The sequence below is a fragment of the Cucurbita moschata genome, unplaced genomic scaffold, assembly GCF_002738365.1.
Source record: "Cucurbita moschata cultivar Rifu unplaced genomic scaffold, Cmos_1.0 Cmo_Scf00037, whole genome shotgun sequence".
NCBI lineage: Eukaryota > Viridiplantae > Streptophyta > Magnoliopsida > Cucurbitales > Cucurbitaceae > Cucurbita > Cucurbita moschata.
This window is the reverse complement of record NW_019268553.1, coordinates 1,447,063-1,470,583: the sequence shown is the minus strand read 5'-3', so window position 1 is coordinate 1,470,583 and position 23,521 is coordinate 1,447,063. Positions and strand designations below refer to the sequence as shown.

At 37.7% G+C, this 23,521-nt stretch overlaps 3 protein-coding genes across 9 annotated transcripts; 2 read left to right on the top strand and 1 right to left on the bottom strand.

Annotated features, from left to right (window-relative positions):
* The first annotated feature begins 8 nt into the window (after positions 1-8).
* Positions 9-14,354, top strand: LOC111431955. 6 transcript variants are annotated; one of them, XM_023068693.1, is made up of 14 exons: positions 9-286; positions 371-685; positions 1,569-1,912; positions 2,091-2,766; positions 3,776-3,880; positions 4,502-4,673; positions 5,547-7,285; positions 8,248-8,460; positions 8,773-11,040; positions 11,219-11,328; positions 11,525-11,927; positions 12,000-12,317; positions 12,695-12,952; positions 13,043-14,354. In XM_023068693.1, exons 1-14 carry the CDS (start codon positions 167-169, stop codon positions 14,060-14,062), a joined length of 8,061 nt encoding a protein of 2,686 aa, XP_022924461.1. In that variant the 5' UTR covers positions 9-166; the 3' UTR covers positions 14,063-14,354. The 6 variants fall into 6 exon arrangements, with proteins under 6 accessions (XP_022924461.1, XP_022924460.1, XP_022924459.1 ...); XM_023068692.1 differs by having other exon boundaries at positions 9-292; XM_023068694.1 differs by lacking the exon at positions 9-286 and adding an exon at positions 770-1,117 and having other exon boundaries at positions 619-685; positions 1,599-1,912.
* Positions 14,355-14,732: 378 nt separating this feature from the next.
* LOC111431776 (UPF0329 protein ECU05_1680/ECU11_0050-like) lies at positions 14,733-17,304 on the top strand. 2 transcript variants are annotated; one of them, XR_002708563.1, is made up of 3 exons: positions 14,733-15,218; positions 16,939-17,225; positions 17,268-17,304. XR_002708563.1 is itself a non-coding variant. In XM_023068484.1 (2 exons), the coding sequence occupies exons 1-2, from the start codon at positions 14,808-14,810 to the stop codon at positions 17,107-17,109; spliced, it is 582 nt and encodes a 193-aa protein (XP_022924252.1). In that variant the 5' UTR covers positions 14,733-14,807; the 3' UTR covers positions 17,110-17,299. The 2 variants fall into 2 exon arrangements, 1 of the variants encoding a protein (XP_022924252.1); XM_023068484.1 differs by having other exon boundaries at positions 16,939-17,299.
* A 1,072-nt stretch (positions 17,305-18,376) lies between these two features.
* Positions 18,377-21,387, bottom strand: LOC111432202 (alkaline ceramidase-like). The gene is made up of 3 exons (XM_023069057.1): positions 21,158-21,387; positions 20,137-20,451; positions 18,377-19,284 (listed from the first exon to the last, which is right to left on the bottom strand). Exons 2-3 carry the CDS (start codon positions 20,385-20,387, stop codon positions 18,771-18,773), a joined length of 765 nt encoding a protein of 254 aa, XP_022924825.1. The 5' UTR covers positions 20,388-20,451; positions 21,158-21,387; the 3' UTR covers positions 18,377-18,770.
* Between the last annotated feature and the right edge of the window lie 2,134 nt (positions 21,388-23,521).

Sequence of the window (23,521 nt, the reverse complement as noted above, 5' to 3'; positions counted from 1 at the left end):
TACACACACCAAAGGAGGGAAACCTATATATATTGTTCCGGTCGCCTTCCTCCCGCCAAATAGCAAAACCCTAAAATCTATGTCGGCGAAGAACTCCAGGCCAGTAACAACTGTACTGAATGTAAAGTCGGTGAAGTTCTGACTCTGGCAATCCGAGCTGAGAGTGATGTACGGAGGACCATCCAATTTCAATAATCGTGGCTCCCGCAGGCGGCCGCGCCGGAGGCAGAATCCGCAACGGCCGTCACAAGCGCAGTTTCCAGCTGCGCCACATTTGAATCCCAATGTCCCGGTTCAAAATCTTAATCATCCTCTTCAAAATCGTAATGTGTTCATTCCTGGTCACCAGAACGTCAACTTCCCTATGCAGAACTCGAACTTGCCGGAACAAAATCTTGGGTTTCAGTTCTCTCAGCCTCCCAGTCCAGGTTTCCGATTTCGTCAACCTTCCAGAACAGGTTTCCAGCCGCAAAGTTCGACTACGAAGTCAGCAGAAGGAATCGCGAGGATCAACCACGCTGTAGCCAAGGCACACAGCGATCTTCTTGTGGGTGGGGAAAGCATCTCAGCTTGGAAGGTCTCGCAATCAGCGCTTTCAATTCTCCAGGTTGATTCATGGGAGTATTTAGGGTTCCGTATGCAGGAAGTCGATGCGCTTCACCGCCTCATTGTGATGGAAGGGAAGGTAACGTGAGAAAATTCGTCTTAAACTTCACACACACACACACACACTCTTCTGCTTGATTTATCTGATAATTATTGGGTATAGAGTCTAGTTTAAGTATGGATTCTTTGGGAACTTGGGTTGGCTGGAATTATAAGCATTAGCCTACTAGGGGCCTTATCTACAAGGAAACTCATATGGGTCAGGCCCAGCGCTGGCCGGGGGGTTCACGGCGGAGGAAAGGAGACTGACAATCCCTTCCAGTTGAAGTTTAAATTTACTGAAAACGGAAGATATCAATTTTGATAATATTGTTAGAAATATCGTTCGCAACATTTCTTTCCGCATATTATGGGCTTCTTTCGCTTTGTATGCAGTCGTGGGCAATGATCGTTCGCAAGCAATGATAACTAGTGATGTTGTATTGTTGGTTGTCCAATGCCTGTAGTCTGTGTGATACCTGAGCAATGTCAACGGCAATGCCTTATAGATTTTTAAAATTATGTTTCTTTTAGTAAAAAGACAGCTTTCAAAGCAAGATAAATTTTAAATTACCTTAAAAGATTATTCTTCAATCGTGCTATTGTTTGTTTAACTGTTTTCCTTCATTTTTTTCCCTTTCAAAAATCTCTGAACTAAGTTTTATAGATCGTTATTAGGGGGAAGTGATAATCTTAACATTCTTCTCCCTCTATCTATAGAACAAAAATATCACATGTGAACCAGATAATATGGATTAGAAGGTCAGTTGGCCTTTTCAGTCTGTGTCAGTCTGTAGTAGTAGCACCAGAGATAACGAAAGGTCACATCATGTTTCCTCCAAACATAAACGGGTGCTATCAAAATTTCCGGTCAAACGTAGATTAACTCCAACAAGTTACTGATATTGTCTATATTGGTTTAGATCAATTCATTTATTCACTGCTTTGTGGGGGTGAGAAGAATCACTACATTATATGAATTGGAGAAGGCTATATGCAAGGATGAGAGAGTTAAGCAATTTGAAGAGCTGAGACTGGGCCCTTTTCTGCGTCATCCTCTTGTATTGCATTATTTCTCAGTGAATTCTGAGGTAAATGAAGTATTTAAAATAAAGAGTGAGGAGATTATTTGTTATCTTTTGGAGTTCATGGATGTGGATGCTTGTAGAAACAAAAATATTATGGTCGAAGACTTTTTGGACTTCATTTCCAGGAAGCGATCGGTTACAAAGAAGGAAATGCTGGGTATACGTGTTCAAAACTTGGAGTACGTAATTCTATACTCTTGGGCATTGCTTCACTAGTGGAAGAATGAGAATATTTACATTTATGGTTCCTGCATTTATAGTTATAAATATTTAATATGAGGCAGGCTAGTTTGTATTTTTATTTTGATGTTATGAATTCACTTTTGGTTATATAGTGAGAGGAACTTGTTGTTGTAGGACCCATATATCTGTTATTCGAAAAGCTAGAAGATCAGAAGATGACATTCTCAGCAAGTATCTAACAAAATCTAATGAGAAACGCCGGAAGCGACCTCTTTTCTCAATGAAGAAGCAACAGCTAGATAAGCGTTTTAGTGCAGTATCTCAGCGAGTTGAATCATCTTCCTCTGTTCCCAAAGACTATTGTGGCAAGCATGTTAGATTTTCCTCTGAAAGCTCAGGAGATGAAGACAGCGATGATAACACACACAAAACTGAAAAGAATGGCAACCATTCAAGCTCCGATCTAAAAGTTCCATTGCAAATTAATAAAAGTTACGATAGTTCAAGTAGCTGTCCTTACCCATCTGCAACTGAAGAGGTGGCGCGGCTTGGGTTGAATGGTGAAGTAAGTGTCCATGCCTCTCCTATTGGCAGCCAAAAGGACAGTGTAGGTAATGGTACATCCAAAAGGAAAAGGAAAAGGAAATCTGGACATCAAATGCACACTACTTTTGGATCCCCAACATTAGGTAAAAAAGTCAAGGTAGAAGCCAGCCTCCTCGAAAAAGATAGTTTTGATAATTCTGATGAAGGCAGTGGCGATGAAGCGGAATGTAAAATTACAAATAATTCTTTGAGGATGTTCATCACAACATGGAAGGATGGATGTAGAGATGCAACTGTGCCAGAGGTGTGCTACTTCTTTTTACTTTTACTGATTTCCATCTCTTGTTATGTTAATATGAATTCTGCATGTAACACACTAAAGATGCTATCAACTTCATGTTAATTTAGACTTTCCCGGTGATTATCCTCCCTGGTTAATTGGTTTTAAAAAAAATTAACCTCAAAATCAAAACTAAGTTATTTATCATCATATTTTTACTTTTTCAATGTTTCTATTTCTTATAAATGAAATTTAATTTTGAATTTCGCTTTCTACATATATCTGGTGTAGTTAAGAATACCATCGAAGTGGCAACAATTTCCAACCGCTCAACATCCTACTATGTGGCTTTAATATCTTCATTAACAGACCTTGTCATGCAAGAAAACAACATTGATTTCTTCTACCACTTTTAACTATTTTTGTTTCCCTTGAATAAAATTTATTTGGAAATAATTTATGTAATATTCTACTCCCTTACGATGTATTGATAATTTCTAGGAAGATAAGCCTTAAGGCAATACAAAATGATACCAACCAATAGGAGAGTGCTGGTAATCTCTCCTCCCCAATTCTTTCCAAAATCAAAATAAACATGAATCATCTCTTCATTCACTGTTTATGACTAAAAGGTGGTTCTATGTTTCTAATTTTTTTTATTTCAACTTTTCCTTTAAAAAGACGCAGTAGATTGGCTTCCATTATTGCCTTTTGAGATGGTAGCCAAAAAACAGCTTTATTCTTATGGAGAAAGTAACAATGGGATCTAGAATGACGATTTTGAGGCTTTTTTTTTTAATTCCTTTTGGCAAAATGTACAGCATATGTCCTCAAGTTGAAGTGCCAATCATAAGAATTTTTGTAACTACAGAAGCTTTTGATGAGGTTGGGAATTTTTGTAATGTTACCCAAAAGGCGTTGGATGGTTGTTTATTTACTGAGCATTTAGAATTGGATTTTAGAACAGGATCATGTGTTTTCTTGTTTATTTGTTAAATCAAAGTGGGAAAGCTAAATTGATTCTGTATTGTAGGTACTCAAACGGATGTTTCACCATTATGGCATAAAACTTGGATCAAGAATAAGCGTGAGATCAATGATATCATCTTACCCATTCATTGGATTACTCAATGTCGCTGTAAGGGATTTATTGTGTTGGACATTGTTTATTATATATATATGTAACTTATTAGTCTGATCTTCTTTAGTGTAGTTTTACTCTTACTAATTGAGGGCTTCTACGTATGCCTATATATATATATATATATTTAACTCTAATATAGAATGAGATGAATTATGCTCCCACGGTATTTCAGAGGTTTGCAACATTGGTTCATAACCCATTTTATTACCTATGTGCAAATAATTCGTAGTCTTTAATTTGTTCTGAAAAATGAGGTTTTGTTTTATGCATTTTTTTAAAAAATAATTGGTGACTATGTAGATAACTGTAGAAAACTAGACATATATTTATTTAGTAATGCGGTATATCAACCATGACTCCTCTTATGTGAAAAAATTAAGCATCATTCATACTGGTAGCTAGAGGCATATGCATTTCATATATCGTTTAAGCATCATCAGTGCGTACCAATCTAGAATGACTGATGGTTTACATATATCATTCTGTCCATATTATTTAATTTTAATTTCTGATAATTGCACAGTGCATGACTGTTGATGTAAGGGTATTTTTTCTTTGCTCATCTTGTGATAAGTACTTTAAGCTACTTATTTTTCATTGCTGTCTTTACTGCAGGTTTCATCTATTAAGAATGGGATGTGGGACAGCATTTATGATTCTCTACAAACAATCAATCTGCATGAACTGACTAATACACATGTTGAGAAACAACCCGTATATGAGTGCATAGATGTAGGTCCAAGTGCAGAGGGCGCTCTTATTAAGCATGTTCCGAAGTCTACATATGGTGAGTAGTGTTTACTTCCTGGGCTTTTCATCATTCTTGACGCTGAAGTTAATATATCAGATGGATGTTGTACTGATTTAGTTCTTCAAAAACAACACAGACATAGACAAGCAAGAACTTGATATTGCTTCCTTGGATTCGAAATGCTTTAGTCCATTTATTTATTTATTTTTAATTTTTATAAAAAACTGAAAACTTCATTGAAAAACAAGGGGAAATCTAAAGGGTTAGGTGTAGAGGAAACCCCTGCACAAGCACTACATGATGAGAGCCTTCCAATCGTCAATTATCATCGATAGGCTGTAGCTTCAAAGGTGGAAGACTTATCTTCAAAAGTCCTAGTATTCCTTTCCTTTGGAATGTGCCAAAAAAGAGCTCTAATAGATTAGTTCTTCAAAATCTTTGATTTTCCTCTGAACCAAGGGTTTCAAGAAGCCAATTGTCCACTTTCTTTGGAAGATAAAGTAACAGCCGTAACTTTCCCAAAATGAAGTGGCATTCTTTGAGTGGTACCTTTTCCTGGAAATATGTTGAGTTGTACCGTTTTTTGTTTCAGTTTTGTTTAACAATCTTCTAAATTTTGAATAAGATTAGAGGTCAGAAATTATATTGGGAACTAATTACGATTACATTCCTGGAGGAGAATTGTTTGTGATGTTGATTTGTAAAACTTGAAATGGTTGAGTTGAATTGAATGATCATAGAATTTGGCAGTAGTGTTGTTTGATTTTGCTTTATATGGTACATATGTTACATGATGGAACTCTAATGTGTTTGTATTGATATTTTACTTTTACAATCTTGAAAATAACATTGGAAATGAAAATGATATAACTTGACTAAAATCCTTTTTTTATTTTTCTTAACTCTAAGGCATCACTGTGGAAGATATCCTCAACAAAGTTGGTCAACATATCAAGTCTGAGCGGGAGATCCATCGCAATGGTCAGGTTCTCCTGGAAAATAGAATCCACACCTTGAAACAGCTTTGCAGCTGTGAGTTCTGGCTTGTGGAGCAATTTTCTGTCAAGGATTTTAAGTCTCTTGGTCATGGGGACTTTTTTACTTTCTTACAGAAGCATTCCTCTATGCTCCCTGATGAGCTACGCAAGCTTCTTTTGCCTGAGATTTCTGAAAAATTCCCTTTGGAGGCTTGCATGTTACAGCGTCAGTTAGTGAATTTAGTAGCACAAGCTTGTAATAATTTATCTGAGAATGAAATAATAAGTAAGCAGATGATATGTACCCTTCTTACTCAGCAGTTTCCCTCGATCAGTTTCAAACTGACTGAAAATGGGTCTTCGGAAGATTTTATGGAGCTTGTAGGGCAGCAAAAGAACCGTGTTGTTTCCAAGTGTGTTATGTTTTCTGCTTCATTATTAGGGAGATGCCATTTAAGAGATTCTTTGGCCACAATGGAGAATGATTTATTGGGTGCCACTTCAGTTAGTGCTGAAGTTGGTCAAGGATTGAGAGCCATCGAATCTGTGACATCAGAGGATGCTATCAAAGTCTTGATTAGAGCACCAATGTTGTTGGATTTGAACTTATGGTCTCATTGGGATATCTTATTTGCTCCAGCTCTTGGTCCTCTTGTACCCTGGTTGCAGAATGAAGTTAATATAGAGAACTTTTTGTGCATGGTTACCAAAGAAGGGAAAGTTATACGAATAGATCACACAGCTACTGCTGATTCATTCATGGAAGCTGCACTGCAAGGATCTCCATTTCAGACTGCGGCGAAGCTTTTATCTATCTTTGCTTTAATTGGTGGAGAAAAATATGTTCCCTTATCCCTTCTTAAACACCATGCCAGCCGTGCTTTTGATGTTATTATCAAGATCGCTGTTGAAAATACAGAAATGTTTGGAAATTGGGCTCAGAGGCATGAAAAGGTGCTCGAGCAGGTTTCTGCTGGTAATTTGAGTGTTGAATTGAAGAAGAAGATTGATATGAGGAACAAAGCAATTCCCCTATTGTCTAGGTTTTTTGTTGATTGCCTTGCTTATCTGCCAGCAGAGTTTCGTTGCTTGGCTGCAAATATATTGCTTTCTGCCATAAGTTCTGTCATTAAAGATGCTGCATCAGCTATTTTACACGAGTGTTGGAAACCAGAGCAGCGTCTTATGCTTCATGAAATAGGCCTCTCTCTTGGTGTGCTGGAGTGGATTCAGGACTATCACACAATTTCTTCTAGTGCTTCTTCAGATCTGTTCACTGATGCATGCTTGAATGACAGGTTTGAGATAAACAGAAATTTGCACATTGGTGGTCTTTTGACTAATCATTCTGTTTCAGAACAAAATGTCTCTTTCTCTATTGAAGAGAATATGTGTAATGAAAAAATGAGCGTTCCTAGCACAGACTGTTCTACCAAAATTTTTAATGATGTAAATGCCCTCAGTTGTATGTCACTTGCTTCAGAACCTGATGGAAATAAGGATGCGGATCAGATCATTCAATCCATCAGGCGTGATGAATTTGGTCTCGATCCAGATCTTCCCAATTCTCAGACTGGTATACTGAGGAAGCAGCATGCTCGCTTAGGAAGGGCTCTTCATTGTCTTTCGCAGGAGCTGTATTCTCAGGATTCACATTTCCTGCTTGAGCTGGTGAGCAGGGCTATTGTCTTTACTGATTAGATTTATTTCCTTCATTGGCATATATTATTTCTCACTTTATTTTTGGATAAGAAAGATATTTATTTTTCAATATATGAAAGTATAACACACGTATTATGGAAAAGAAAACTAAAACGATTTCAGAGCTGCACATAAAAAAATGGTGTCAGTACATCGTACTAGTATGTATTGTTCCTGCACAATATTGCTCCTCAACTTCATTGCTAGACTTTATTTCTCACTAGACAGTAATTTGGTTACAATTATGTGACAAAAACCCCACCTGTTTTAGTATCTGAAGTATCAACTGGAACTGAACAGGGGTTCTTTGTAATTAGTCAAGTCCAAACTATGCTCTAAAAATAACAACATTTTGATTGCATTAAGACCATCCTGTTGGTTCTTTTCCCAAACAGATTTACCTTTGTGTGGACAATTGGTTAGGGTTGGATGTATTTGAGTTATTTTTTAAAAACATAAAATTGCTACAAGTGTAGAAGAATCAAAGAGGTGTTGTATCCCTCGTACTGTTCTAGGTATCAGCCAATGTTTGATGACTTAAGCTTTTCAAGGATCAACTTATGGCCTGTTACAAATTACATAGCCAAAGAGTAATTTTAAAACCATAAAGATGTGTATTTTGAGATGTACCATTCTCAAATGTTTTGAGTGGTGTTCATTTTGTGAAATTTCTAAGTGTTAGAATTTCAATAAAATAAACATTATCAAAGAGATTTAAAAAAGGTGCCAGAAGCTGTATCATTAATGTTTTGAATGTTCTTGGTGTATAAGATAATCCAAAGGTTATGAAAAGCCATGCTTATAGCATTTCAAATGTCTTGAAGGTTAAGTCCATTTCCCACCAAATTTGATCTCATTACATAAAGTTCAAAATATCTATTTGATGGACATGATTTATTGCATTCATCTAATCAATCTCATTGTGTTATTAGGTTCAAAATGCTGACGATAATATATATCCATCAAGTGTCGAACCCACTCTAGCATTCATTTTTGAGGAGTCAGGTATTGTTGTTTTAAATAACGAGGAAGGCTTTTCTGCTAAAAATATCAGAGCACTCTGTGATGTTGGGAGTTCAACAAAGAAAGGATCAAATGCTGGATATATAGGGAAGAAAGGCATTGGCTTCAAATCAGTTTTTCGGGTATGTTAAGGGTATCATTATGTCACCTCTGTCTTCATTGTTTACTAAGATATTTCCATCTGAGTCCTTTATTTTATCTTCCTTTGGTGGGTTGAGGTCTTCCTCTTCCTCTTATGTAATTTCAAGCATCAAAGAAGTGTTTCACGTCTTCTCTTAAAGAAATAAATAGTGCATTGATCATTTATAACTTTGTATATGTTTGTGAGTTTTCAGCAGTTACATCTTTTGTCCGCTCTCTCTCTCTCTCTCTTTTGTATGGTGTCCTTTCAATTTGTAGTCTGTTCTGATGGGTGTGAGGTGCTCTTTCTGCAGATCACAGATGCTCCTGAGATTCATTCCAATAGGTTTCATGTTAAGTTTGATATAAGTGAGGGGCAGATTGGTTTTGTCTTACCAACTATCATTTCTCCTCGCAGTGTAAACTTGTACAGTAGGTTGGTTTGCAGTGCCTCTGATCAGCAGGATACAAATATTTGGAACACTTGTATTGTGCTTCCTTTCAAATCTAAACTATCTGGAGGAGGAAATTTGATCAATAATATTGTGAATATGTTTGCGGATTTCCATCCGTCTTTGTTACTCTTTCTTCACCGTCTCCAGTGTATTAAGATCAGAAACTTGATTGAAAATTCACTTATTGTTATGAGAAAAGAAATTGTTGGAAATGGCATCATTAAGGTTTCTCATGGGGAAGAAAAAATGACATGGCTTGTAGTATCACAAAAGTTGAAGGCTGATGTTATTCGTCATGACGTCCAATCTACTGAGATCTCAATTGCATTTACACTCAAGGAAGAAGGGGATGGGATTTACAGTCCATTTCTGGATCAACAACCAGTTTTTGCATTCCTTCCTCTAAGAAAGTATGGCTTGAAGTTTATTATTCAAGGTGATTTTGTTTTACCTTCGTCCCGAGAGGAGGTGGATGGTGATAGTCACTGGAATCAGTGGTTGTTGTCTGAGTTTCCTGGTTTGTTTCTGAGTGCAGCCAAATCTTTCTGTTCTCTTCCATGCTTTGAGAGCTGTCCAGGGAAAGCTATTGCAGCTTATATGAGCTATATTCCACTCATTGGAGAAGTACATGGGTTTTTTTCTAATCTTCCTCGATTAATTATTTCGAAGTTACGAATGTCCAACTGCTTACTTTTGGAAGGAAAACCAAGTGAATGGGTTGCCCCATACAAGGTTTTGAGAGGTTGGAACGAACAAGATCGTATTCTTCTTCCAGATAATTTGCTTCATGAACATCTTGGGATTGGATTCCTAGATAAGGATATAATCTTGTCCGACTCTCTAGCAAGAGCATTGGGTATTGAAGAATATAGGCCTAAAATTCTTGTGCAGTTTATATCCTCTCTGTGTCAGAATCATAATAGCCTCAAATCAATGGGACTGGTTTGGTTGGGTTCTTTTCTAAATGTACTTCACAACATGCTTCTTCAATCTTCTCGGCAAACGACATTAGAGTTGGAAAGGAACGCCGATCTTGTAAGATCTCTTCAGAAGGTTCCACTAATTCCTCTCTCAGATGGTACCTATAGCTCCATAGCTGAAGGTACAATATGGTTACACTCTGATTCCTCAAATACCACAGTTGATGGCAAGTATGGACTCGAAGCTTTCCCAAACTTGAATGCTAAGATTCGTATAGTTTGTCCAGCCTTCCTTTCTCTTTTCTCTGTTGATGACTCACAAATGGATGCGCCCTCAGTCGGGAATATTAGCAGGATGCTTCATAGGATCGGTGTTCAACGTTTATCTGCCCATGAAATTATTAAAGTACACGTCATTCCAGTTATATCAGATGAATCAAATCTAAATAGCAACAAAAATTTAATGACAGAGTATGTTTGTTTTATAATGACTCACCTGCTATCGAGTTGTCCTGAATGTCACACAGATAGGGAGTTTATCATTTTGGAGTTACGTAACAAGGCCTTGATTTTGACCAATCATGGTTACAAAAGACCTGTTGAGGTACCAATTCATTTCAGTAAAGAATACGGCAATCCCATTGATATAGACAAGCTCATGAATATGGAAATGAATTTCCATGAGGTTGATGACACCTATTTGAAGCACCCAGTAACCCAATCACTCTCTGGCGGACTCACAAAATGGAGAAGTTTTTTCCAAGAAATTGGTATCACTGATTTTGTTCATGTAGTTGAAGTTAACAGGAGCATTGCTAACATGCCTCGTAATGTTATGATGAATAGAATGTTGGATCCAGAGCTGATATCTTCTGGTTCAGTGGTTAAAGATTGGGAATCACCAGAGTTCACTCATTTATTAACCCTGTTATCCACGCATGGAAACCAAGAGAGCTGTAAATACCTTTTGGAGGTTCTTGATACTTTATGGGATGATCATTTGAGTGATAAAGTTGTGGGTCACTTTATTTCTAAATCTGGTGATTCTATCAAACAGTTTCAGTCTGCTTTTATGAATAGCATTTGTGATGTCCAATGGGTAGTATCAAGTACGGACGACAAGCGTCACTACCCGAAAGATTTGTTTTTTGACTGTGATGCAGTGCGCTCAATCCTCGGAATCTTTGCTCCTTATGCTGTTCCAAAGGTCAGTTGATTAGCTGCATTTCAAGTAAAATTTCCTCTCTTTTTATGATATCCTCTTAGGCTACAACTTTTGTGAGGTGCTTCCTGACGCTTTTTCCCATGTATCAAGTTTTTGGAAGAAAATAAATTAATCTTCATAGACCTGTAGATGTTGATTTGTATTCTCATTGTTGCAACAGGTTAGAAGTTCAAAGTTGGTACGTGATATTGGGTTCAAGACTCGAGTTTCGCTCGATGACACTTTTGATATTCTAAAAGTGTGGAGAACCCAGAAACCTTTCAAGACAAGGTACTAATCTCAGTGTTAATTTACAGAACGACTACAAGGAATTAGTAAAATTGAAAGGAGCACAATAGTTTGAAAACATTTCATAGAATCTCAGTGATACGCAAACCTCTCTTTGTAAACATCATTAATTATAGGCTTGACTTTGTTTGATCTTGTCCTAAACTATCCATTTATATTGCCTTCTTTGATATGCCAGCATATCTCAAATGTGCACTTTCTATACATTCTTGTGGAATGAGATGGCTGCATCAAAACAGAAAATTTTGGAGGAATTGCATGCAGGGCCTTTTATATTCGTCCCTATTGTAGCTGACTCTAGGCACGAGGATGTGGTGTCGGGTATATTTTTGTCTCCTAAGGAAGTATATTGGCACGACCCCATTGGTGCTATTGACAAGATTAAGGATGTTTATCTTCAAGGCTGCTTGACTAACACGGTCGATTGTCCCATAATCAAGAGTTTATGCAATATTTATCCAAGGCTTAAGAATTTTTTTGTTGATGAATGTGGAATTCATGAATACCCTCCTCTAAGAAGTTATCTTCAGATTTTGAAACAGTTATCAGCTGTTGCTTTGCCTTCACAAGCTGGTGATATAGTAAGTCATTGCAATTATAGATGTTCTTCTCTTACAAATGATAACCACTGAAGTGATACTTTCATGTATTAGGTATGCCAAGTCTTTCTAAAATGGGCAAATGGACTAAAATCAGGACTCCTGGGTTCAGAAGATACGGCTTACCTGAAGGAATGTATCGGAAACTCCGAGTTTATGATCCTTCCCACGGAACAAGATAAATGGGTTTCGCTTCATCCTTCCACTGGCATTGTGTGCTGGTGTGATGATAAGGAATTAAAACAGCAATGCAAGAATATGGGCAAAATATATTTTGTAGACTTCGGTGAGATCGACAGTGACAAAACCGAGGTTTTCCGGGCACAATTCTCTCATCTGTTGAAAGCTTTAGGGGTTCCTCTTCTTTCTGAGGTAACCTTCTCTTATTTGTTTTACCTTTACTGCATGTGGACCATAATACATTGAAAATATTTTAGGAAAGTCCTGTTTCGAGGGATTCCATAAGCATGATGTAAAAAATCTCGATTCATCGTACCATTGCCTTTCGATGTAGAGTCAGAAGTTTGGACCTTTTATAAGATAAATTGTATTGTTGAAACTTTTAGAACCCCGAGGATCGAACTGAAAATAGGCGTAGTAGACATTTCACTTGAAGGCCGCCTGATGCTTTGCAAATGAGAATGATCTAATTTACTGTGCTAACAAGCTCTACGAACTCCACACGTTGATTGTGTTTGTTTTTTCGTATAGATACTATCGTGTTCACCGATGAATAACTATTTATGCAGATTGTAACTCGAGAAGCGAAATATTATGGTCCGAAGGACTCTAGCTTCATGACTTCATTAATGAACTGGGCTCTTCCTTTTGCTCAGCGCTACGTGTATAGCGTACATCCCGACAGATATGCTGAGCTTAAGCAATCTGAATTCGACATCCTGAGTCGTCTGCAAGTAATTGTTGTTGAAAAGCTGTTCTTCAGAAATGTTATAAAGAATTTCGGACGTGCTTCTGATGAACAGATTCCATGTAGCTGTCTTCTGCAGGTAATTTAGTCATTGATTCAGTCCTTTTGCTAACAGATTTCTAATTTAGTCATTGATTCTGTAAGAATTTCTCATATTATGTTTTTGCAGGATAATATTTTATACACAACCCAAGACTCAGGTTCTCATTCGTTGTTTATGGAGTTTTCTCGTTTGCTATTCGATGGAGCTCCCGGGCTTCATTTGGCCAACTTCCTTCACATGATCACCGCCATGGCCGAATCGGGTTCTTCCGAAGAGCAAACAGAGTGTTTTATCCTGAATACTCAAAAGGTGACAAAACTTCCCAAGGAGGAACCTGTTTGGTCTGTCTCATCTGTCACCTCAGTCGTTGAGTCTCACAACTTACTTCAAACCTTACCAAACAGCCAAGGATCATCTTCCAAAGCTAAAGATAAAGCAAGAAATTGGCCACCTGTCGACTGGAAAACGGCTCCAGGTTCTAGTTATGCTCGTGAAAATGGTTTCAAAACACAACCAGGAAGCTCACTGCCTCGCAACCGATATGCAGAAAACGCGTTTGAAGTCGTCGACAAGCAAACAGAGAACTTGTCTCCAGTTTCAACAGCCACAGACTGGACCTATGAAGATGATTTATCTGCAATGTCAGTAGCATCTGTTGCTAAAGGCAGTGGTGATAACGTTGGTTCTCAATCCGATTCGCGTGGCTTTGCCTGGAAAATGCAGCTTAGAACTCGCACCATCGATCCAGCACAGGCAACGGTAACTGGGAGACTCGGCGAGCACGTCGCCTTCAAATATTTCACTGAAAAGTTCAGTGACACAGTAGTTAAGTGGGTTAATGAGGACTCAGAATCTGGATTCCCCTTTGATATAATTGTAGGAGACAACGAGGAGAATAGACAGTACATCGAAGTGAAATCAACCCGATCTGCAAGGAAAGATTGGTTCGACATATCAATGAGAGAATGGCAATTTGCAGTTGAAAAGGGAAAATCATTCAGCATTGCACACGTTTTATTATTAGCTAATAACGTCGCTCGGGTCTCGATTTTTACGAATCCAGTTAAACAATGCCAGTCGAGCAAGCTCCAACTGGCTCTTTTAATGCCCAAGCAAAAGGAGTACTCCACTGTCTTCTCCTCCTGAAATAGCAGCTCGTTGGTTTGATTTTCGAGCTCGTTGTAGAGACGGAGAATATCTCAATCCAGTTCACTCGTTGTCGAGACGGAGGACATCTCAATCCAGCTCGCTCGGAGGCTGGATTTTCTCAGCAGTCGCAAGCTATAATCTGTGAGCACCAGCAGCGGGCTGGCTAGTCTTTAATTTTTGTACATCCTGCAGTGTTATTCATTGTACATAATTACCTAGCAAAGCTCTAGTGTTATTCACTGTAACATTATTTGCTATGCTTTCAAAATCAGTCCTAGATTTTTTTTTTTTCTTTTTAGTTATAATAATATCATTAAGTCTAATATTTTTCAAATTGTTAAATAAAATATCATATTATAAAATTATGGATGTGAATTCCCCAAATTTGCATTCAATATCATTTTAGGGTGATTTTTGCATATTTTCCTTTTAACCATAATAATTATTTTATTTTTATGTTAAAATATCATTTTTGGTGTATGTAAATTGAGCTTTATTATTTTTTAATTATAATATGACTAACTTTTTTAAAATAATTTTTTTTGAAAGTATAAAAATTAAAATAAACAAAATAACTTAAATATCGCGCCTAGAAAACCATAGTTGGTCGACATGTCGAATCACTATGAAGTGCAAAAGATGTGTCGTTTATATTTACAACACGAGAGCCTCAAGGAGAGTAAACAAAGGTTAAACCTTCTTCAAGGCCCAGAAGCTCGTGCCTCTACCATCACAGTCATCAATGGCGTTAACCTCTCGTTCTGCGATCCGCACTGCGACCAATGTCTCCAATAACCTTCTACGCTCCTTCTCCACTTCCATTAAGTCCGCTCACCATAACAATCACCAGCAGACGCACAAATACTTGGAGGCGAGCGCCTTTGTTGGCAGCTGGGAGGCGCCGAAAGACCCTAAGGAAGCGCAGGCCAAACTCGCTCTGCTCCGAAGGGACTACGCCAAGCAGGTGAAGCAGGTGCGCAAGAATTACATCCAGGAGGTCGAAGTCTTGAGGCTCGAAAAGCAGCGCAAGGATGAAGCCAAGAGAGAGGCGCTTAGGGTTGCCAATGAGGAACGCAAGAAGCTTAAAGCCGAAGCTGCGAAAGCCCGAGCCGAAGAGCGTAAGGTTGCTGATGAAGAGTTCCGTCGGACTTTGGTAAGTGGTTTCCTTATCTTCTTGAACATTTACATCGTGAGATACTATTGTTTGAAGATCTTCATTGGAAAGAATTTGATTGGAAATGCATCCGTTGCATCTTCCAATCAATTGGATTCAAATAGCAATCTATTCATTTTTCTTCTAATGATTGAGAGAAGTGCAATCTCTTGTCTCATGCTCAGTCGAACAGTTTCCTGGCTAGAATTCGTATATTTACTCTTATAGTGTAAGATCCACATGAAACACCCTTTACTCTACTCTACAAGGATGCAGAGACCTCCCCTAGAAAACGCGTCTTACAAATGGGGACCTCTCCCTAGTAGACGCCTTTTAAAAACGTGAGGTTGAGGGCGATAGGTTATGGACCAAAGCGCACAATATCTCTACTGGCAGTGGGTTTGGACTGTTACAAATGGTATCAGAGCCAGACACCAAGTAGCGTGCCAGCGAGGACTTTGGCACACAAGGGGGCCAGACACCAAGTAGCGTGCCAGCGAGGACTTTGGCACACAAGGGGGTAGATTGTGAGATTGTGAGATCTCACATTAATCGGAGAGGAAAACGAAACATTTCTTATAAGAGTGTGGAACCTCTTCCTAGTAGACACGTTTTAAAACCATGAGGTTGACGACGATTTCGATAATTTCATAGTGGGAACTTTTAATTTGACTTGCTCATTGAGTAACTGTGTGGAGCTTTTGAACTAAAAATTTTAAAATTGAGCTTTTGAAGATTTTGTTTTGCTAAGCCTTTGAATCCTTGTGGCAACAAATTAAGAAGGAAGGCATAATGGGACAGTGGCTTTTGTGCTGTTGTTTGGGAAATTTGGTACAACGAAGCATAAGGTTAAGGCTTAATTCGGCCCATTCCGTTGCTTCATTATCCTTTAAATTCCTACTAAGTTTTAGGTCTCAAAATTTGTTGACAACATTCTACGTTTCTTTAATCGTGGCTTCTTTGCTATGAGAGAGCTTGTACAAAAGTGGATACTTCAAGGCTAGCGTGGTATTTTCAATCCATGTGCTTCCCCTATCACCCACCTTATGACAGGTTCGATTGGTGATGAAGTTTTGATGTTTCTTTATGTACTTTCAAGGCCCGTTTGTAGTAGATGTAGGAGTATATTTAGCCCTTAAAAGATTTCTTCGTAAAGCATTTTCTTCATGCTGATATCTCCATATTCATTTGGCGAGGAGAGCTTTGTTCTTCTTCCTTATCGAGAGAAGACCGAATCTTGGTCACCAAATCTTGTGTTCAAGTGAAAAGCCTAGTTTATGCTTTTCATTAAATTCATCTTACGTCGTATGGACCTCATCGTATTGACATTCCATAGCCATGCTTACTGGATCGATTCGATTGATATATACTCTTTTACGTGGCGCATGTAATGCCTAGTTAATGCTTGGTAGGAATTTCTCCAACAAAAAGACAAGAACAGAAGTGCCTAGTTTCACAATTAGGTAAGGGTTTCGGCATGTTACGGGCATGCGGCCATGGGCAACACGCCTTGGACAAGCATGACCGTGACACCTAGCCGATGGTGAACATCGGTTTGACCATCTTGAAATCACTTCTTAAGCAGCAGGATATTAGTTCAAAAGGATAGAAAATATTATCTTGTTCTTGCATTTCATTCTTTGATACGATAATGATATCCGTTACCCGTTACGTTTAGATTCGTACAATCATCTAATGCGATTCGCTTGATGTGACGTAGATGAAAGAAAGAGGAGAGAAGCTTGAGCATTGGAGAATGATGGAAAAGAAGAGAGAAGAGAAGAAGAAAGAAAAGAATGAGGCAATAAGAAGGCAGAGTTCCATGTGGGTTGATGAAAAGAAGTTGGAAGAGAAGCTGTTAGACGCCATTGTTAATACCATCCCTCTCTGAGCTTCCCATCCCATGTGGGTTCTTACAGTTTCAGATGATTATTACCAGATTCTGACTCATAATTTCTTGCATCTCCAAGGTTTTGTTCACTGTTACATTATACTCAATCCTCATGAAATTGGTTTTCCTTCCTTGGTTTTTAAGCTCATATGCTTCGGTATTTCAACTCTTTATGGTTTGTAGGTTCAAATCTACCCTTCCTTTTTATTACTATTATTCATATTATGAGGCAATATATATAGATTTCGTCTATAGGCGTGAAATAAGGTCTATTATCGACCTCTCTATATGAAAGCGTGCAGAGGAATTCCTACCAGGAGTTCGGTTGGATCTAAGCTTCTTCCCTGGTAGAGGCACTGGTCACCCAAATTCTTGAGTTTGAATAGGGTCAGGGAAGCAAAGCTTAATGAGCTTTCTGCCGGCCGACCACTACATAAATTGCTGCAGACGCTTTCCTTTTTAAGATAGCAAGGAGGCAATTTGTTCGTTGGACCAATGAGCACTAACTCTGACTTTCGTGTTTTGAAAGGAATGCTGCTGACTCAACGAAAATTCGTCGCCAAGGCCTAGAATCACTCTCGAGAAAAGGCCTGATTTACATACTTGTTCTCTGCTGCGAACTGGGAGCTAGACCTAGCGCGTATATATATATATATATATATCAATTTAAATATTTTACAATTATTCATTTTTTTTTTTCGCTATCATTTAAAATTAGCTTGAAATCATATAAAAATTAATCCTTCAAAAAATTTAGAAAAATTATCACAATCTTTATAAATAAATAAAAGAATAGAAAAATAGAGTGGAAGGTTAGAAGATTAAAAAATTACTCAAATTTAATAAAAATGGATACTCCCTTCTTCGGGATATAAAAATTAGTAAGTCTTGCCATGTAGATCGATTCTACTTACGACTTGAGAGAGTGAAAAACCTTCTATGTCTTTCTTCTAGCAGTATTCCTTTAAGTCTTATCCATTCCGGGCGATGCAGATTGTAGGAGAGAAGGCAATGTCTTATAAAGACTAGCCCTTAAACAAGATTTGAATTAAATTGTTAAAATTTAAATGGATACAAAATATCAAAATTAAATATAAATTATTCTCTTATTATGTTTTAGTTCAACAAATGGGATAGAGAGACCTCTCGATGAAAGATATGTCTTATCTCGTAGTTAAAGAAATCTGTTAATAAGAAAACGAATCAAACCATCAGGTATATTATATAACCATCAAACTTTGGCATGATCCATTGCACACTAAAAGAGTTCCAAGTGAATATGTAAAGAGCTTTCAAAATTGTGAACCTAAACCCCAAGGGCATCATCCTTTTGGAACACAATTCTATATTGCAAATGAATGAAAATACTAAACAAAACACATTTCCTACAAGAAAAGTAAAACTGGAAAGAAGAAAGAAAGAAAGAAAGGAAGAACACAAGTTTACAGGCTGCAGAAAAACCCAATCTAAATCAATGACACAGACATTCTGAGTATGATTTACATCCATATGAGAAGGCAAAGAAGGGCCAGGGAGAGGGTAAAAGAATGTCTAATCCTATTCATAGTAACCAGCCAAGAACCAAAAACCCATCATTTCAAGATTAAAAGAATGTCGTTTTTTCCTTCCAAGACACAACCAACCAACCAACCATCCATCGGTCACTGGCTCTTTGGTTTTTGAATCTTCACGTATGGAAACAATCCCCAAAAGTGGACTACTCTCGGGTTCCATTCTAGTTGTTGAGCACGACAAAACATTAAAAATGTGTTGGCGAAATAAGAATTGAACCCCATTAATACATGCCATAATGCATGACCCTGTGGGTTTATATACCAGCTAGAGATGTTCTTGCAGTATAAGCGATCAAAAAGCCAGCAAACAGTCCCAAGAGAGATGGTTGTCAAGTATAATTTTGCTAGCCGCTTAGCGTGTATGTCGTTCGTGTGAATATAGTACTTGTACATTCTTGGGATGCAGAGAAGACACAGTATTGCATAGTGTACCTTAAAGCCTGCTCCGAAACGGACGATTGCATGAGCAACGGCGAAGGCAGCTCCATATAGAAACAAGAACGTTGGCATCGTGCTTCGGTAGTGCCAATCGGGCGAATAAAGGATGTAGATATAGAGGAGCATTTCCCATACCATAGGTGTTTCGTCGCCTTGCTGTTGTCTGGAAATAAGTTTAGAGTTGAATCCAATAGGGTACTATTATAATGGATGAAGATTTCACAGAAAAACATTCATAAATTTGATAGCATAATGGAAGTTTATGCATCCACTAGCGATAATTAACGTTCGTAAGAACATTTATGAATACTTAAAATGAATGAAGATTTGACGGAGCATGCAAGCCAATGCTAAAAACAATCATAAATTTGATAGCATAATGAAGATACATCCACGAGCCATAATTAACGTTCACAAGAACATTTATGAATACTAAGTCATAGAAATACACCATAAAAGTTCCAGAAGAAATAATTTTACAGGGCATTCATCATGACATGTACCAGACCTCGGTAGAGGGGGCGTAAAAAGTTGTAACTCCTAACACGTTAGAAAAATATAAAATCAGAGATGAGAGAATGAATTCCAATCAAGAATGAAATGCCTCGACAGTTCTAACTTCTTCTTTTTGCGAGTGTGTGTGCGTTAACTAAAATAAGTTCGTAGACGTAAACTGTGAAATCCCACATTGATTGGAGAAGAGAACAAAACCTTCTTTATAAGGATGTGGAAACTTTTCCCTAGCAAACGCGTTTTAAAAACCTTGAGGGGGAGCTCGAAAGGAAAAGCCCAAAGAGGATCCAAAGTAGTTCGTCCCTTAACTCCACACAACAACATTTTGTAATTTGAACACTCGTGGAATCTATCTTATATCGACCTTTTTATTCACAACCTATACATACTAAAATTAACATTTCAACTCAAGCAATTAATACAAAATTCCAAGCGAAAAAATAGGACGATCACATAATCATCTTCATTCTTTATTCTTCAATATAAAGGTAATAAGACTTACACTCGTTGCAACGTAGCATGATACAGCATGCTTCCAATGGAAAGGATCATATTTGATATGTGAAGAACGCTAAACCTCTTCTCAAACCTTTGTCTCAAGGCATTTACGAGACCAATAAGTGCTAAAATGAGGCATGGAATATTCGATATCGTGTTGAAGAATTCGGCAATATAAGAAGAGTAGACATAGTTGCTTTCACACCACTCAGGAGATGTGACAGGACCCCAGAAACTAGATATTGTATCTGCCATTCGAAAATTAAGTATGCCCCAAGATAATCGAATTGCGTTGTAGGATCGTTCGAATTTTACAAACCTGCAATCATATTTTTCAACAAGTCAGTGCATAAAACAACACACATACAAGTCAAAGCAGAATTTACTTCCATTTTTTACTCAAGAACATCTGAAGGAAATATGTATTTGATGAGGAAACTTGTCTGAATTGCTGTAGATTCTTAAGACTAGAGGATCGATTGACCAATTTCATTAAGGAAAACAACCGGCAGATGTGCAAGGCCTACAGAGAAAGATTTGCCACCTTCCTAAACTCCTAAGTCAAGTTAAGAAGCCATAAACGATAGTACTAAATTACTATCTCCATCTTTTGTACTTTGCTTGCAATAACAGAAACCGCCAAACCTAGAATCGGACTAAGCTAAGAAGACGTAATTGTAACTTTCATACATCATCTCTTCAATTCTTTGCCGTGCATATAAGAGACGTCAGTAGTAAACTAACTCGAACACAACGACGCTAAGAACCATACCAACGCTTTCTGATGCAAATTTAGAACCAAAATATCCACGCTGGCCCTAACAGTTCTGCAAACTTGTTCCATTTCTTTCATTTTTCCATCATGACTTGAATTCCTCAAGAAATTCAAGAAACAGGCAATGGTTCGAATCTCCATACACAACAATCACGGAGCAATAGAACTAAAAATGTAAAAAAGAATCAAGAAATAAAAACCAAGAACTTCGAAACTGAGGAAGAACAAGAAGATTGAAGAAACTACTGACCGTTCCGAAATAGATCTAAGCTAGAGAATAACCATTCTTGGATTCTTGAAATTCAAATTCCTGAGGTCTTTCTGTCGGTATTGCGAAGCGATCGGAAGAGATCTAAGCTGAGAGTCCGAACCAATTAGGGATTACCCAGAAGGAGGACGACGAGCGCGTGGTGAGGATATAATGGAAGATGACGGAAATCATTTGTGACCGTCGGATTAAATAAGCCGACGGTTGATATTGCTCCGGTCATCGAGCTTTGGCGCGCCTCGTGATTAATGGAATCAGAATCCGACTTTGAAGCGCTTTACAGCCGCGTGTGATTCACGCGCTCATGTGCTTTCGAGCTCGTCACGCTCCCTCGCTTATTTATTTATTTTGTAAGAATAACGCTTAAAATGTTTCTTAATGTGAATTTAAGAATATTTGAACGTATATAAATTATTTATAAAAAAAAAACAGATTAAATTATTAATTATTATATTATTCAATATTTTATTATGTAATAAAGAAAAAAATAAACAACAATTTAATACCTTCACAATTATTACATCGAGAGGTAACCGTCCAAATAGATCTTTAACCAATGAACTAGATTTTGCACTTTGATCAATAATATAAGAGATTTGATCCGATGGTGAAAATCAATTGATTTTACATGACGTCTAATTTATAAGTAAATACCTATCTAACATTTTCACAATGTATTTTTCTAATAATATATTAAAACAAAAAAAAAATCCTTACCGTAGAAAATTGTTAGTATTTTATTGACTTAAATTAAAATAATTTTTTTAGTTAAAAATGTATATATTTTTTTAATTTCATGGTATTTTTAAATATAATATAAAAGATTTTCTAATGATATTTTCTATTGGTTAAAAATTAAGAGAATTATTTATTTATTTTATAAATTTAGGAGTATTATTAAAAAAAAATGAAAGTTAAAAGAATATTTAGTATTATTATTTATTATTTATTATTTTTTATATTTTATTTATTTATTTATTATAATTATTATTATTCTTATTATTTGGTAGGAGTTAAGAGTTATTTTTATTAATTAGCGTTTTATTTTTCTATTATTACCCTATCATTTATTTTTGAAAATAAATTAAATGAATTTGAAATTAAAAGTTTAGATAAAATCTAATTTATTTATTTAGTCGCGTGGTGGCGCCAAAACCCTCGAGGGAAGCATAGACTCTCAAGTAGAGACCCCTTCACCATAAGCGGGCACTGGAAGGAGCTCGCATGGAGCACAGCCATGGAGGAAGCCGACAATATCCTCCGAACTCTCGGACACTTCACCAGCAAAGAGAATCGGGAAAATTTCTTCACCATACGCGCCCATGGCGATGCTTTCTAGTGGTATGCCGAGTGGCCTGAGCTCCGCCAGTCTCTCTGAGTAGCTCTACGACGCCGGTTTTCGATGCACCACCAACATTGATTTATCTAAAGTTGTAATATCCGATATGCTGCGCCGGCACGCGAGGGAACGCCCTGATTTGCGGTGGCGCGTCATGGATATGACGAACATGCAGGTAACTGAGATCTTGGAGATGAATTTGATTCTTGAAATGTCGTGTTGGAGTGTGTGTTATTGTAGGACGTTGTTAGCTATACATTACACGATAATTTTGTGCGGGATTGATTTTTAGAGCGATTATGAATGAAATACATCTAGTTTATGAACTGTTGGGCATCGACATTCCTAAAATTGTAGCTCGTTAGATAGGTACTCTGCCGAAGTGAATTAAGAGCAAGTTTAGAAACTCACTGCTTCACTTTTCCTTAATTGCTCTAGCTCGTTAGACACGGGCTCTGCCCAAATGAAATAACGGGACAAGTTTGAATCACATTATACCAAAGGTTTTTGTTACCCTCTCCAATCGGTATGGGATCTCATAGTCCATCCCCTTCGAGACCCAGCGTCCTCGCTGACACTCGTTCCCCTCTCCAATCGATGTAGGATTGACATTCGTTCCACTCTTCAATCGATATGGGATCTCACAATCCACCCTCTTTGGGGTCCAGCGTCCTTGATGACACTCGTTCCTCTCTCCAATTGATGTGGGATCTCATAGTCCCTTCGGAGCCAGCGTCCTCGCTGGCACACTGCTCGATGTCCACCCCCTTCAGGGCTCAGTATCCTCGTTGGCACACCACTTGGTGTCTGACTCTTATACCATTTGTAACAGCCCAAGCCACCACTAGCAAATATTATTCTCTTTGGGTTTTTTCTTTCAGGTTTCCCCTCAAGATTTTTAAAACGATTCAGCTATGAGAGGTTTCCACACCCTTATAAAGAATGCTTCGTTCCCTTCTTTAGCCAATATAAGATCTCACAATCCACCCCTTTTAGGGGCCAGTGTC

What these genes read in the sequence shown, in the direction of transcription:
- LOC111431955 (XM_023068691.1), top strand. Translation starts at nt 167, where the DNA reads ATGTACGGAGGACCATCCAATTTCAATAATCGTGGCTCCCGCAGGCGG. An exon ending in TCATTGTGATGGAAGGGAAG is followed by an intron (nt 686 to 1,568) that starts GTAACGTGAGAA and finishes ATATTGGTTTAG; the next exon opens with ATCAATTCATTTATTCACTG. An exon ending in CTTCACAAGCTGGTGATATA is followed by an intron (nt 11,928 to 11,999) that starts GTAAGTCATTGC and finishes TTCATGTATTAG; the next exon opens with GTATGCCAAGTCTTTCTAAA.
- LOC111431776 (XM_023068484.1), top strand. Translation starts at nt 14,808, where the DNA reads ATGGCGTTAACCTCTCGTTCTGCGATCCGCACTGCGACCAATGTCTCC. An exon ending in AAGAGTTCCGTCGGACTTTG is followed by an intron (nt 15,219 to 16,938) that starts GTAAGTGGTTTC and finishes GATGTGACGTAG; the next exon opens with ATGAAAGAAAGAGGAGAGAA.
- LOC111432202 (XM_023069057.1), bottom strand. Translation starts at nt 20,387, where the DNA reads ATGGCAGATACAATATCTAGTTTCTGGGGTCCTGTCACATCTCCTGAG. An exon ending in CATGCTACGTTGCAACGAGT is followed by an intron (nt 19,285 to 20,136) that starts GTAAGTCTTATT and finishes ACTTATTTCCAG; the next exon opens with ACAACAGCAAGGCGACGAAA.